This window comes from Pseudophryne corroboree, chromosome 11, assembly GCF_028390025.1.
Source record: "Pseudophryne corroboree isolate aPseCor3 chromosome 11, aPseCor3.hap2, whole genome shotgun sequence".
In the NCBI taxonomy this organism is placed as follows: Eukaryota; Metazoa; Chordata; class Amphibia; order Anura; family Myobatrachidae; genus Pseudophryne; species Pseudophryne corroboree.
Window position 1 is genome coordinate 102681473 of NC_086454.1, and position 16305 is coordinate 102697777.

General features: G+C 46.0%; 1 protein-coding gene across 5 annotated transcripts in view; it reads right to left on the bottom strand.

The window, feature by feature from the left end:
- BRSK2 (BR serine/threonine kinase 2) overlaps positions 1–16305 on the bottom strand; it is a 245953-nt gene that overhangs the window by 69638 nt on the left and 160010 nt on the right. For all 5 annotated transcript variants that reach the window (XM_063944693.1, XM_063944692.1, XM_063944691.1 and 2 more), the window contains exons 4-5: positions 1124–1264; positions 317–433 (exon numbers count right to left, since the gene is read on the bottom strand). In XM_063944693.1, the coding sequence (XP_063800763.1) occupies positions 317–433; positions 1124–1264 (258 nt within the window). The remainder of the gene's footprint in view (positions 1–316; positions 434–1123; positions 1265–16305) is intronic.

The window sequence follows — 16305 nt, forward strand, 5'->3', positions numbered from 1 at the left end:
TTCAGCCTGCGTATGCTGCCGCTACAGCGACCAGGTCTGAATTAGGCCCTATGTCTCATGACTAATGGCGTGGAAATGTCGGCAATGGCATCTCCCCTCGTACCTGATATGCATATGTCCTCATCATGGAGAGAGCTGTCTCGCCCTAACTGAATTGATCCCTACATGTCAAATTAAGATCAAGACGTAACTATTTTTGGTCAACAAGTTATGAAAACATGTCCCTTGTAATGCTGAACCGTTGTACGCCCAATATGCACTGTATATTATACGTCAGCTCTACCTAGAACACCCACTCAATGTCCCCTATACATACCCACAGCTGGTCTCCAGCAGGCTGTCTCCGACCTGCAGAGAGGCCATCCCAAAATCTGCTATTCGGATATTATTCCTCTCATCCAGAAGAAGATTCTCAGGCTTTAGATCTCTGTGACTGTGCAAGAAAGACAGATGAAAAGTGATTGTCTTAGAGACAGATACTGATTATACATCCAGGCAGACAATGACCAGTGGAAAAAAGTCATGATACATAAGATAAAGATGATATGATTTCTGAACCTTAGCAGATACTTATCATAACTATGTGGAGTGACCAAAACACTCAGACACAGGGCCTAATTCACACCTGATCGTAGCCCTGCAAAATTTTGCAGGGCTACGATCAGGTACACTGACATGCGGGGAAACCCCCAGCACATGTCAGGCCTGCGCACAGCGGCAATGCTTTTGCGCTTCAGGAGCAGCTCCCGGCAAGCGCAGCTTTTGCGTGCTGGCCGGGAGCTACTCGTCGCTGCCCGGCTCGCAGCGGCTAGGTGTGACGTCACGCAGCCACTACGGCCCGCCCTCCGCACGGTCCGGCCACGCCTGCATTGGTCGGACCGCGCCCACAAAACGGCAGCCAAATGCCACGGTGCCGCCCCCTCCCGCCCAGCGAACGCCTCTGCCAGTCAATCAGGCAGAGGCGATCGTTAGGCAACGACAGCCGTCGGCTGTCAGCCATGCGCTGGCGCACTGCAGCGCCGGCGCACTTCTATCCCGATCGCTTTGCTGCGATGAACGGCAGCGTGTGATCAGGTCAGAATGACCCCCACAGACCACTCTGTTGTCTCAGGAGACCCCTCACCAGATGGAGTGACTGTGACAGAAATCCAACGCCGAAATAATCTGCCGGAAGAATTTTCGAGCTTCCTTTGGGGTTAAACGTCCTTTCTTCACCAGGTAGTCAAAAAGTTCCCCACCAGATACGTGCTCAAGTACCAAGTACCTGGATAAAGAAAAGGGCACGATTAAATGGGGAAAAAGCAAGTGGTTCTTAAAATGGAAAACCGAAAGCAAGACACAGCATCACACAGAAACCGCGCTTCATAACTCGGAAAGGATTAGAGGAAATAGACACTTCTTTCTTAAGCCTCATCTTGAAGGCTCCGAAGGTCAGAGTAATTCTTTAATGCTAGCTTGAGTATCAAATGTCCGTTGGCAAACTATACAATTCAGCTATTTGGCACTTAGGTTTTTATTCTGATTTGGAAGTAAAGCAAAAAAGAAAGCAAGTAACTTTGTGTCTAGAACACACCATGTTGTAATGTAAGGGAAACAAATACATTTATATTTTTCTATGCAGGGAAAATACTGGCTGCTTTGCATGTAGCCCACAAGTGTTAGACAGCTTTTTTACACTGCAATTTAGATTTCAGTTTGGACACACCCCACCCAAATCTAACTCTCTCTGCACATGTTACATCTGCCCCACCTGCAGAGCAACATGCTTTTGCCCAGGTGCACCGTTTTGCTTTACTTCCAAATCAGAATCAGGCCCTTATGCCGGAAAAGCATACTGTATCACACAGGAGCCTATTAGTCCAGTCATTACACGATCAGAGGTGACTGCCTGGAAACCAGCTTATCGCTATCTGGATTTATTGATATAAGAGATATTTACCCATCTAGCCAACAATACCATTGCTTCTTTTCTCAGCCTAGGTGAGGCCATTTATTTTCTGTGCATATTACCTCTGTGGGAACCAGGTCACATCTAGCATCTATTTTAAGGTGCTTATCTGTATGCTGGTACCAAATTTCTTTCAGAACTGGAAGCATCTGCTGTCTTATGATCTAGATTTGTGGTATCATCTATGGAAAACTGTTTGAAATCCCTATATCTGAAGTATATTTCCTTGTCTCGTACATTCAATAACTACTCTACATCATTTTAGATTGTATAACTGTAAGCTAGTATCTATAGTTTATTAATTGTGTGTATACTGTATTTGGCCACCACCATCAAGGAGACAGATAACAGTGTACTGTGCACCATTCCACTAAATAAGTCATCTAGTGCTTTCTTCTTGGTCCACTTTCTAAATAGACAATCTTGCTTGACTACAGATGAAGCCACGGACACTATTCTGACTCAATAACTAGGCTGTAAGTATAGTGTTCTTCAGACAGTTACTCTGGGTATATGTCTACATTAACCAGTACTCACACCAAGAGACCTTATCAGATAGTGTCAACTCAAAACTGCCGAGATGTGAGATGAATCCAGATGAAGGTTTATTTCAAGCTGATATTCTTGTACAAAAACAGCAGTAGGTGAAAAGATGATGTATTACCAGAGCTGGTTGGAATCTAAAATGGCCGACACACACACAGAGCTGAGCACAGGATGAGGGCAGGTCTAATGACATCAGAACCTGGCTACAGGAAATCAAGAGGGACAATTTTTAACAAAATGCAAAGCTCTGCAATAAAACATGAAACACATATATCGTGGGACATGACACTCCCCGTCTGAAATCTTTAGATTTCACGATAAATCGAACATTATAGTAATGTCCTTAGATGAAGTCCAGAACTAATCTTGCAACCTGTAAGACAAAAGAGATAACCTGTAACAATAAACAACGATAACAAGAAATAAGTTCAGTCGAAGTCTTGAAGCTTGTAATCCATAAAAGTAGGAAAATGTTGGATCAAGTTCCAAGTGATAACCCATCTTCGGATTGGGGAAGCCGCAACTTGCAAACACTTCCACCAACCCACAGTATGATCCAAATAATAAGGTGTCGATGGTATATCATAGCTGGAAGTTTGAGGTAGAATACTTCCGATGATGAGGTGAATCTAGTAGCCATGTCCTTCTTTATGTGATATCTTCCTTTGGAAGGAGAAGTACTAGTTCAGTGATTGGACGGAAGAAAACTTTGGCAGAGCCTCCTTTGGTCACTTTAACCTCTACCTTACGAATCTTTCCATCGTCGCTGGGAACAACCTTGGTGATAAGTCCCATTGGCCATTCATTGCGATGGGCCTCTTTATCCTTTAAAAGAACAAGGTCACCGATCTGGAGATTGGGTTTTGGTGAAGGTCTTGTTCCACGATGAGCTGGATTAAGGCTAGTGGTAATGTGATGCCAGTGCTCAGAAGTGGAGAAACTTCTGATGCGTTCTACTCTGTTGCTGACGTATACATAGAATTGTTTTGTTTGGTTGTGTATATAACCAAGCACGACTTTGCTATCTGTGTAGAATGTAAATGAATCAATTGGAATGTCCAGTTCATCCTTTATAACTTCAGCAATTTCTACTGTTGGCACAGCTGCACAAAGCTCGAGTCTTGGTACAGAGCGTGCAGGTTCTGGGGTTAATTTGGCTTTACCCAGGACAAATCCACAGTGTAGTTTGTTGTTGGTTTCAAAGATCCTCCGGTAGGCTACTGCGGCTATGGCTTCCATCGATGTATCTGAGAAAATGTGGATTTCTCTCCTGGTAGCAGCTGAAAGGGAGCTGGGAGTGTAACAACGTGGTATTTGGAGTTGTTCCAATATCTTCAATGACTTCTTCCACGTCTCCCACCTTTGTTGTTGCTCAATAGGTAATGGAGTGTCCCAGTCTAAGTTCACCTTGGTTAACTGTCTCAGCAACATCTTGCCATGAATGGTGACTGGAGCTACAAATCCAAGAGGATCATAGATACTGTTTATGACAGATAAAACTCCTCGTTTGGTGAAAGGTTTGTCATAGCCTGATACCTGGAATGTAAATATGTCTTGTTTAATGTCCCAGAGCAAGCCTAGGCTGCGCTGTATGGGAGGAATATCAGAACCAAGATCAAGATCTTTCAAGTTGGTAGCATGATCATCAGAAGGAAATGCTTCCATTACTTTCTGGCTGTTGGAGATAATCTTGTGGAGCCTAAGGTTTGCTACAGAAAGCATTTCTTGTGTTCTGGTGAGGAGATCGATTGCCTCTTCACTTGTGGGTAGGGATTTAAGTCCGTCATCAACGTAGAAGTTCTTTTCAACAAAATGACGAGCGTCAGATCCATAGTCCTTCTCACCTTCCTGGGCTGTTCTTCTGAGTCCATAGATTGCTACAGCAGGAGAAGGGCTGTTGCCAAATACGTGTACCTTCATCCGGTAATCTATGACTTCATTATTGACGTTGTTGTCTTTGTGCCACAGGAACCTCAGGTAGTTCCGATTGTCTTCCCTGACTATGAAGCAATGGAACATTTGCTGGATATCAGCTACTACTGCCACAGGCTCTTCTCTAAAGCGAATTAGCACTCCTATGAGGCTGTTGTTTAGGTTTGGCCCAGTAAGGAGCAGATTGTTGAGGGAGACGTCATCATACTGAGCGCTGGAATCAAAAACCACTCTAATTTGATTGGGTTTCCGTGGGTGATACACGCCAAAGGATGGAAGGTACCAGCATTCTTCTCCTTCCTTTACTGGTGGTGCAGGTTCAGCGTGATCTCTGTCGAATATGTTTTGCATGAAAGCCACAAAATGTTTTTCCATCTCTGGTTTCCTCTTTAGAGTTCGTTTTAAAGATGAAAATCTAGCAACTGCTTGCTGTAGATTGTTTGGTAGTTTAACTCTTGGAAAGCGGAAGGGTAAAGGTGCTACCCAGCTGTTGGAATCGTCTTGAGTGAAGTCTTTGTCCATTATCTTGAGAAATTCTCTATCTTCTCTCGCAGATGCTAACTTGTTGTCCTCACTTGTTGAATTGAACACTGTCGATCCGAGGCTGTCGTCCCAAGACAGGACCATGTTCATGTTATCTTGATGGTTATGCTGCGAATTACTGCTGCCCAGCTTCTCTTTCACCCAGTAGTGATGTGGGCATGGCTGAAAACAGGTGCTGCGACCATTAAGCAATATGTTTGTCTTGAATGAGGAAATATTGGTAGGCGTCTTCATCTTGTCTATACAGACATTGCCTATGATAACCCAGCCTAGATCAAGACGTTGGGCAAATGGAGCATCATTTGGTCCATTGATGTGTTGGCGTACTTTATGTACCCTGAGAATGTCTCTACCAAGCAGAAGTAAGATCTTTGCATTTTTGTCAAGGGTTGGTATTTCGTTGTATATAGGCCTTAGGTGAGTGTGATGAAGAGCGGCCTCTGGGGTAGGAATCTCCTCTTCGTTGGATGGTATCTCATTACATTCAACAAGTGTGGGTAAGGGTATCTCAAGATTGTCCTTGAGAGAAACTACAACCAGTCCACTGGCTCTTCTTCCAGATTCCTCTGTAATTCCACTACAGGTACCCAAGGTGTAGGGGTAAGCATCTCCCTTTAAGTTTAACAGATCAAAGAGTTCTGATCTTGCGAGTGATTGGTTGCTCTGGTCGTCCAAGATGGTGTACACCCTTAGAGTCTTTTCTGGCTGTCCCTTGGGGTATACTTTGACTAGACATATCTTTGCACAAGACTTGTCCCGGAGATCTTCCCCACAGACTTTAGTACATGAAGAAGATACAGTAGTAGGACTTGCTGTTTGATCTGCATTCTCCCCGCCATGCCTTGGTGCAGAGGGGAAATGTGCAGGGGGTGTAGTATTGGGTTGAGATGAGTGCAGTGCCTGCACGTGGTCCTCACAGCCGCACTCTATGCACTTAATAGCAGTTTTACAGTCTTTAGCAAAATGTTCAGTAGAAGCACAACATCTGAAACATACCCCAAAATTCTTTAGAAGTTCCTTGCGTTCCTGGAGGGGTTTCTTTCTGAAACCGATGCATTTCTTGAGGGGATGTGGCTTCTTATGAATGGGACACATGCGGTTGGGGTTTTCGATCCTATCACCTTGGTTGCTCTTGACAAGAGCTGATGCTGGTGTGGGAAGGATTTCAGTCTTTTTCACTGATACTGGACCTCTGTGGTTCTTGTAGTTAGAGCGTGGGCTGTCAAACTTAGAGGTAGGTGAACCAGGATGATTTGACTCACTGTAGGAGAAGCTTGGGTCATTCTTGGATTCCGCAATGTTCTTGACAAACTCACAGAAGTAAGAAAAGGGGGGAAAGGAGACTCGATTTTCTCTTTTATATCTTGACCCAAGTGTAGTCCACCTTTCTTGAATACCGTATGGCAGCTTGGAAACTATTGGGTTTACCCCATGAGCTGTGTCCAGGTAACTGAGGCCAGGTAAGTGAGTGTCCATTTTGGCCAGCTGGAGTTCAAAGAGTAGGTCACTGAGTTCTTGGAATTTCTCATTGTCCTTGCCGGATATTTTTGGAAAATCCTGCAGTCGTTTGAACAGAGCATTCTCTATGGCTTCAGGACTTCCAAAGCTTCGTTCTAACCTTTCCCAAGCCGCAAAGAGGCCTGCCGCAGGATTATCAATGTGGACGGATCTGAGTCTCTTGACGCGTTCTGTAGACTGTGGGCCCAGCCACGTGATCAGCAGATCTAGTTCTTCAGCAGCAGTAATACCAAGGTTATTAGTTGTGGATCTGAAGGAACATTTCCAACCTCTGTAGTTCTCAGGCTGGTCATCAAACCTAGTGAGGCTGGTCTTAATAAGTTCACGACGAACCATGAATCTTGCAAAGTCTGACATGTCTGTTTTCTCTGACTTTGGGCAAGGAATTGCTGGCTGTGTAGTGCTGTTCATATTATTTGTGGTGTTCTGGGTAAGAGACATAGGGAGATAGGGCGGTGCATAGGCATTCAACCTAAGAGCTGGTTTAAGGTCTGTAGGTCTCGCTGCATGTGGAACTGTGTGATTGCCAGGGATTTGGTGACTTACTGGCATATTGGGTTGTGACCAGGCATTTGTATATTGAGTTTGTTGAGGTGTTGGGCCTTGGTGCACTGTGGTGTGTGAAAATGGGCCAGGATGACCAAGTGATTGTGCATTGTACTGACCTTGGATGTGGCGTGTTGCATAGGGATCGGAGTCCTTTTGTTCTGGAAGGATGTCCCCTGGAAGGATGTCCGCACTGTCAGGAATGTTTGCAGCAATCAGGGGTTCACTGTTTTGACTTAGGACGTAGTCTCTTGTGCGCTTAAGAGGATCTTCCACATCCACTTCACTTGAACTGATGCTGTCTCTTTCACTTCCACTGCCAGCTTGTTCCAAAACCTTTAACCGTACCATTGCTGTGGCATACTCACATTGTTTCTCTAGAGCTTCCATTTCTGCTCTTTCACGTGCTATTCTAGATTCCATTTCTGCTCTTTCGCGTGCAAAATCGGCTTGTATTTTAGCAGTTTCTGCTTCTGCACGTGCATTTATAAGTTGTTCGCTGAGCATGGAATATTTTGAGCTTCGTGACTTAGATGATCGTTTTGAACGCCTGGTGGACACAGAAATGCGTGATGATGTTTCCAATAATTGTGCAATTCTGGCTGCTGTCTTAGACTTAACTTCTCGCAATAGACTGTCTCGATCCAAATTAAGACGATAAAAGTTTTGCAGTTCTTCTAAAGAATCCTGGCTATTGAGTTTCTTCAAAATGCCTATATATTCCTTACTTGACACTTTATAAAGTTCATATACTGAACAAAGCTGTCCTAGTGCGCCCTCTAGCGGTGACACATCACAAACAGGCTGAGAAATGGTGGACATATGACCTTGCAATTTTTGCCATAAGTTTAGCACAGTGGAAGAAAGTTCATGTTTCCTACCTTTAAGATTCTCTTTTACCTTCCATGAAGGCTTTGCAGGGCGTTTAGACTGCAGGTTGAGATCCATAACTTCTGCTTGTTCATCTTGGATAGCCGGAACTGTATTTCCTTCAGCCATGATAGTACACAGGAAAATGGATCTGAATAAAGCTAGAGTAAGTTTGTAGCTGGTTATGCTATAATGAGCTGTTATAGCTGCAAACACTGATTTCCTGTTACACTGCAGGCAAGCTTGTTATGTATTTGTATCTGCAGAAGCTGCAACTGGCTTACTGGTAGTTTTTATCAAACATCTTTTCACTATTCTGACTCAATAACTAGGCTGTAAGTATAGTGTTCTTCAGACAGTTACTCTGGGTATATGTCTACATTAACCAGTACTCACACCAAGAGACCTTATCAGATAGTGTCAACTCAAAACTGCCGAGATGTGAGATGAATCCAGATGAAGGTTTATTTCAAGCTGATATTCTTGTACAAAAACAGCAGTAGGTGAAAAGATGATGTATTACCAGAGCTGGTTGGAATCTAAAATGGCCGACACACACACAGAGCTGAGCACAGGATGAGGGCAGGTCTAATGACATCAGAACCTGGCTACAGGAAATCAAGAGGGACAATTTTTAACAAAATGCAAAGCTCTGCAATAAAACATGAAACACATATATCGTGGGACATGACAGACACTGTTTACTGTATAGGGCCCAGCTCAAACTTGAACCGCATGGCACATTTCTATAAGGAATTGTTGCTGACCATGTTGATGACACCTAGCATGGCTCTACGGAGCATGTTCAGCCCGTATTTTGCAAAACAACTGGATGCCAATTCCAAGCCACACCCACCTACCTATTTGTAGGTATACATTTATACCTACCTATTTGTAGTCAATAAATTCCCTATTTTGGGCTCTAATCAATACCCCTCAGGAAGTATTGTATACAGACAAAACGTGTATTGATTTAGTTTGTTCCTGCCCCATGTTGGACTGTACCATATGTGCTGCGAATAGGACTTATTGTGAAATTTGGTTTTTGGGCTGTTTTCTGACTTTTCTTAGAAATCTCCATACTACTGGGTGTAACTACACCAGATAGAGAACAGCCATCCTCATAAATCCAGATAAGCCTGATTTTATTACTACTATTTTCTGTGTGTATATTAATTCTGTGTTATTTGTCTATATTATCTATATAATATATTTTTAATTTCTCTGACGTCCTAGTGGATGCTGGGAACTCCGAAAGGACCATGGGGAATAGCGGCTCCGCAGGAGACTGGGCACAAAAGTAAAAGCTTTAGGACTACCTGGTGTGCACTGGCTCCTCCCCCTATGACCCTCCTCCAAGCCTCAGTTAGATTTTTGTGCCCGAACGAGAAGGGTGCACACTAGGTGGCTCTCCTGAGCTGCTTAGTGAAAAAGTTTAAGTATAGGTTTTTTATTTTCAGTGAGTCCTGCTGGCAACAGGTTCACTGCACCGAGGGACTAAGGGGAGAAGAAGCGAACTCACCTGCGTGCAGAGTGGATTGGGCTTCTTAGGCTACTGGACATTAGCTCCAGAGGGACGATCACAGGCCCAGCCATGGATGGGTCCCAGAGCCGCGCCGCCGGCCCCCTTACAGAGCCAGAAGACAGAAGAGGTCCGGGAAATCGGCGGCAGAAGACGTCCTGTCTTCAATAAGGTAGCGCACAGCACCGCAGCTGTGCGCCATTGCTCTCAGCACACTTCACACTCCGGTCACTGAGGGTGCAGGGCGCTGGGGGGGGGGGCGCCCTGAGACGCAATAAAAACACCTTAGATGGCAAAAAATACATCACATATAGCTCCAGGGCTATATGGATGCATTTAACCCCGGCCAGTTTTTCCTTAAAAAAGCGGGAGAAAGGCCGCCGAGAAGGGGGCGGAGCCTATCTCCTCAGCACACAAGCGCCATTTTCCCTCACAGCTCCGTTGGAGGGAAGCTCCCTGACTCTCCCCTGCAGTCCTGCACTACAGAAACAGGGTAAAACAAGAGAGGGGGGGCACCTTTTTGGCAGATTAATCAATACAGCAGCTATATAAGGGAAAAACACTTATAGAAGGTTATCCCTATATATATATATAGCGCTCTGGTGTGTGCTGGCAAACTCTCCCTCTGTCTCCCCAAAGGGCTAGTGGGGTCCTGTCCTCTATCAGAGCATTCCCTGTGTGTGTGCTGTGTGTCGGTACGTTGTGTCGACATGTATGAGGAGGAAAATAGTATGGAGGCGGAGCAATTGCCTGTAATAGTGATGTCACCCCCTAGGGAGTCGACACCTGACTGGATGGTCTTATGGAAGGAATTACGTGATAGCGTCAGCACTTTACAAAAGACTGTTGACGACATGAGACAGCCGGCAAATCAGTTATTACCTGTCCAGGCGTCTCAAACACCGTCAAGGGCTCTAAAGCGCCCGTTACCTCAGATGGTCGACACAGACCCAGATACGGACACTGACTCCAGTGTCGACGGTGAGGAAACAAACGTGTTTTCCAGTAGGGCCACACGTTACATGATCACGGCAATGAAGGAGGTTTTGAACATTTCTGATACTACAAGTACCACAAAAAAGGGTATTATGTGGGGTGTGAAAAAACTACCCGTAGTTTTTCCTGAATCAGATGAATTAAATGAGGTGTGTGATGAAGCGTGGGTTTCCCCCGATAAAAAACTGCTAATTTCTAAAAAATTATTGGCATTATACCCTTTCCCGCCAGAGGTTAGGGCGCGTTGGGAAACACCCCCTAGGGTAGATAAGGCGCTCACACGCTTATCAAAACAAGTGGCGTTACCGTCTCCTGATACGGCCGCCCTCAAGGAGCCAGCTGATAGGAAGCTGGAAAATATCCTAAAAAGTATATACACACATACTGGTGTTATACTGCGACCAGCAATCGCCTCAGCCTGGATGTGCAGTGCTGGGGTGGCTTGGTCGGATTCCCTGACTGAAAATATTGATACCCTGGACAGGGACAGTATATTATTGACTATAGAGCATTTAAAGGATGCATTTCTATATATGCGAGATGCACAGAGGGATATTTGCACTCTGGCATCAAGAGTAAGTGCGCTGTCCATTTCTGCCAGAAGAGGGATATGGACGCGACAGTGGTCAGGTGATGCGGATTCCAAACGGCATATGGAAGTATTGCCGTATAAAGGGGAGGAGTTATTTGGGGTCGGTCTATCGGACCTGGTGGCCACGGCAACGGCTGGGAAATCCACCTTTTTACCCCAGGTCACCTCTCAGCAGAAAAAGACACCGTCTTTTCAGGCTCAGTCCTTTCGTCCCCATAAGGGCAAGCGGGCAAAAGGCCACTCATATCTGCCCCGGGGCAGAGGAAGGGGAAAAAGACTGCACCAGGCAGCCTCTTCCCAGGAACAGAAGCCCTCCCCCGCTTCTGCCAAGTCCTCAGCATGACGCTGGGGCCTTACAAGCGGACTCAGGTACGGTGGGGGGTCGTCTCAAAAATGTCAGCGCGCAGTGGGCTCACTCGCAAGTGGACCCCTGGATCCTGCAGGTAGTATCTCAGGGGTACAAATTGGAATTCGAGACGTCTCCCCCTCGCCGGTTCCTGAAGTCTGCTTTACCAACGTCTCCCTCCGACAGGGAGGCGGTATTGGAAGCCATTCACAAGCTGTATTCCCAGCAGGTGATAATCAAGGTACCCCTCCTACAACAGGGAAAGGGGTATTATTCCACGCTGTTTGTGGTACCGAAGCCGGACGGCTCGGTGAGACCTATTTTAAATCTGAAATCCTTGAACACTTACATACAAAGGTTCAAATTCAAGATGGAGTCACTCAGAGCAGTGATAGCGAACCTGGAAGAAGGGGACTATATGGTGTCTCTGGACATCAAGGATGCTTACCTCCATGTCCCAATTTGCCCTTCTCACCAAGGGTACCTCAGGTTTGTGGTACAGAACTGTCACTATCAGTTTCAGACGCTGCCGTTTGGATTGTCCACGGCACCCCGGGTCTTTACCAAGGTAATGGCCGAAATGATGATTCTTCTTCGAAGAAAAGGCGTCTTAATTATCCCTTACTTGGACGATCTCCTGATAAGGGCAAGGTCCAGGGAACAGTTAGAGGTCGGAGTAGCACTATCTCAAGTAGTACTACGACAGCACGGGTGGATTCTAAATATTCCAAAATCGCAGCTGATTCCGACGACACGTCTGCTGTTCCTAGGGATGATTCTGGACACAGTCCAGAAAAAGGTGTTTCTCCCGGAGGAGAAAGCCAGGGAGTTATCCGAGCTAGTCAGGAACCTCCTAAAACCAGGCCAAGTGTCAGTGCATCAATGCACAAGGGTCCTGGGAAAAATGGTGGTTTCTTACGAAGCGATTCCATTCGGCAGATTCCACGCAAGAACTTTTCAGTGGGATCTGCTGGACAAATGGTCCGGATCGCATCTTCAGATGCATCAGCGGATAACCCTGTCTCCAAGGACAAGGGTGTCTCTCCTGTGGTGGTTGCAGAGTGCTCATCTTCTAGAGGGCCGCAGATTCGGCATTCAGGACTGGGTCCTGGTGACCACGGATGCCAGCCTGAGAGGCTGGGGAGCAGTCACACAGGGAAGAAATTTCCAGGGCTTGTGGTCAAGCATGGAAACGTCATTTCACATAAATATCCTGGAACTAAGGGCCATTTACAAAGCCCTAAGTCAAGCAAGGCCTCTGCTTCAGGGTCAGCCGGTGTTGATCCAGTCGGACAACATCACGGCAGTCGCCCACGTAAACAGACAGGGCGGCACAAGAAGCAGGAGGGCAATGGCAGAAGTTGCAAGGATTCTTCTCTGGGCGGAAAATCATGTGATAGCACTGTCAGCAGTGTTCATTCCGGGAGTGGACAACTGGGAAGCAGACTTCCTCAGCAGACACGACCTCCACCCGGGGGAGTGGGGACTTCACCCAGAAGTCTTCCACATGATTGTGAACCGTTGGGAAAAACCAAAGGTGGACATGATGGCGTCCCGCCTCAACAAAAAACTAGACAGATATTGCGCCAGGTCAAGGGACCCTCAGGCAATAGCTGTGGACGCTCTGGTAACACCGTGGGTGTACCAGTCAGTGTATGTGTTCCCTCCTCTGCCTCTCATACCCAAGGTACTGAGAATCATAAGAAGGAGAGGAGTAAGGACTATACTCGTGGCTCCGGATTGGCCAAGAAGGACTTGGTACCCGGAACTTCAAGAGATGCTCACGGAGGACCCGTGGCCTCTACCTCTAAGAAAGGACCTGCTCCAGCATGGACCCTGTCTGTTCCAAGACTTACCGCGGCTGCGTTTGACGGCATGGCGGTTGAACGCCGGATCCTGAAGGAAAAAGGCATTCCGGATGAAGTCATCCCTACCCTGATCAAAGCCAGGAAGGATGTAACCGTGCAACATTATCACCGTATTTGGCGTAAATATGTTGCGTGGTGTGAGGCCAGGAAGGCCCCTACAGAGGAATTTCAACTGGGTCGTTTCCTGCATTTCCTGCAAACAGGACTGTCTATGGGCCTAAAATTAGGGTCCATTTAGGTTCAAATTTCGGCCCTGTCGATTTTCTTCCAGAAAGAACTGGCTTCAGTTCCTGAAGTTCAGACGTTTGTCAAGGGGGTACTGCATATACAGCCTCCTTTTGTGCCTCCAGTGGCACCTTGGGATCTCAATGTAGTTTTGGGGTTCCTAAAATCACATTGGTTTGAACCACTCACCACTGTGGACTTAAAATATCGCACATGGAAAGTGGTAATGCTGTTAGCCCTGGCTTCAGCCAGGCGTGTTTCAGAATTGGCGGCTTTATCCTATAAAAGCCCTTACCTAATTTTTCATACGGACAGGGCAGAATTGAGGACTCGTTCTCAATTTCTCCCTAAGGTGGTTTCAGCGTTTCACTTAAACCAGCCTATTGTGGTACCTGCGGCTACTAGGGACTTGGAGGACTCCAAGTTGCTGGACGTAGTCAGGGCCCTGAAAATATATGTTTCCAGGACGGCTGGAGTCAGGAAATCTGACTCGCTGTTTATCCTGTATGCACCCAACAAGCTGGGTGCTCCTGCTTCTAAGCAGACTATTGCTCGTTGGATTTGTAGTACAATTCAGCTTGCACATTCTGTGGCAGGCCTGCCACAGCCAAAATCTGTAAAAGCCCATTCCACAAGGAAAGTGGGCTCATCTTGGGCGGCTGCCCGAGGGGTCTCGGCTTTACAACTTTGCCGAGCAGCTACTTGGTCAGGGGCAAACACGTTTGCTAAATTCTACAAATTTGATACCCTGGCTGAGGAGGACCTGGAGTTCTCTCATTCGGTGCTGCAGAGTCATCCGCACTCTCCCGCCCGTTTGGGAGCTTTGGTATAATCCCCATGGTCCTTTCGGAGTTCCCAGCATCCACTAGGACGTCAGAGAAAATAAGAATTTACTTACCGATAATTCTATTTCTCGTAGTCCGTAGTGGATGCTGGGCGCCCATCCCAAGTGCGGATTGTCTGCAATACTTGTACATAGTTATTGTTACAAAAATCGGGTTATTATTGTTGTGAGCCATCTTTTCAGAGGCTCCTCTGTTATCATGCTGTTAACTGGGTTCAGATCACAGGTTGTACGGTGTGATTGGTGTGGCTGGTAAGAGTCTTACCCGGGATTCAAAATCCTTCCTTATTGTTTACGCTCGTCCGGGCACAGTATCCTAACTGAGGCTTGGAGGAGGGTCATAGGGGGAGGAGCCAGTGCACACCAGGTAGTCCTAAAGCTTTTACTTTTGTGCCCAGTCTCCTGCGGAGCCGCTATTCCCCATGGTCCTTTCGGAGTTCCCAGCATCCACTACGGACTACGAGAAATAGAATTATCGGTAAGTAAATTCTTATTTTCTGTTGGTCTGTCGGTTCGTTCCGACATCACGCAAAACTACTGGATGAATTTGGATGGTGTGTCCACTATTGGATAGCTTAGTGACCTAGAAAGAAACTGAGTTAGTGTATCTGCAGTTTGATCTCAATGTGACATCAGGGAGAGGAGCAATAAATGAAAAACCAGACTCTCAACGTGTGCAGGCTCAAGTCCAAAATTACTATATGTATATAAATATAAATTTGGGGGGATAATTATACTTCTAGTGTTTGTTTATGTACTATGGAGAATACATTTTTTCCCCGGAAGACATCTATGCGAGCGAAGCCAGAGGCAAACACTAGTATGTACATAAAATAGTGGTGGTTATAATAACACACTATAGGACCATTATTTCTTTCCTTATGAGATCCAGAATCTGGTGGAGAAAAAAATCCTAGGATACTCAAGAGGATATTCCAAAATACACAGTCTACCTACAGTCACACACAGTCTACCTACTACACTATGGGGTCTATTTAGTAATCCTTGGATGGAGGTAAAATGGACGGAGATAAATTACCAGCCAATCAGCTGCTTTACTGTCATTTTTCAAACACAGCCTGTGACGTGGCAGTTAGGAGCTGATTGGCTGGTACTTTATCTCCGTCCCTTTATTTCCATCCAAGGCTTAGTAAATAGATCCCATTATGTAGACAAAGCGATTGGACACTGGCAGCAAATAGATCAACAAAATTGTATTGATGTCAGTACTTTGTAGGTCCACCATGTGCAGTTATTACTGCAAACACCCATCTTGGCAAACTGCCCACAAGTTCCTGGACAACAGCAGGTCATATGTTTTGCCATTTCCCCTTAAGTACAGTGACCATCTGCGACACTGAAGGTCAAGCTGTCATAGAACGCACCCGTCGCTCCAATTCAATCCAGAGGTTCTCAATGGGGTTAACAACATCTGTACTCTGAGCTGGCCAGTCCATCTGGGTTACTGAATTTTTATTCAGAGTTTCCGTAGAACTGCCACAATATAGGGAGCTCAGAGTTATTGAGAACATCGCTATACTTCTCAGAGTTAATGCAACCATGCATTCCAAGTGAATGAGCCTCCCTATGAAGTGTTCTTGTCGAAAACAGCATATTTGGAACTCGTGTGCCATGGTATGCATGGTACGTCCCCTGTTCATTCGCAGCTCCCTGGTTAGCACTCTCCGGTCCCTGGGTTGCAGTTTCAGGGTTCTTCCAGGGTGAGGAGCATTCCTGAAATGACCTTTCTTTTCCCACGTATTAATGACAAAGGATACAGTGGATTTAGGAACCTTCCATACATCCGCAATGCTTCTCATACTCATACCTCCGATCGAGCAGCCTATAATGATCCTCTTTTTAACCTCGGTTAGCTCCTTCCGGCAAGCCATTCTGTTAGCAAATGATCTGATCAGTGTCCTCTACCCGTTTTATACCTTCACAAACACGTGTCTGCTACAGGAGCACATCATTTCACTTGCACAGGGGTGTCCAATCACTTTTGTCTA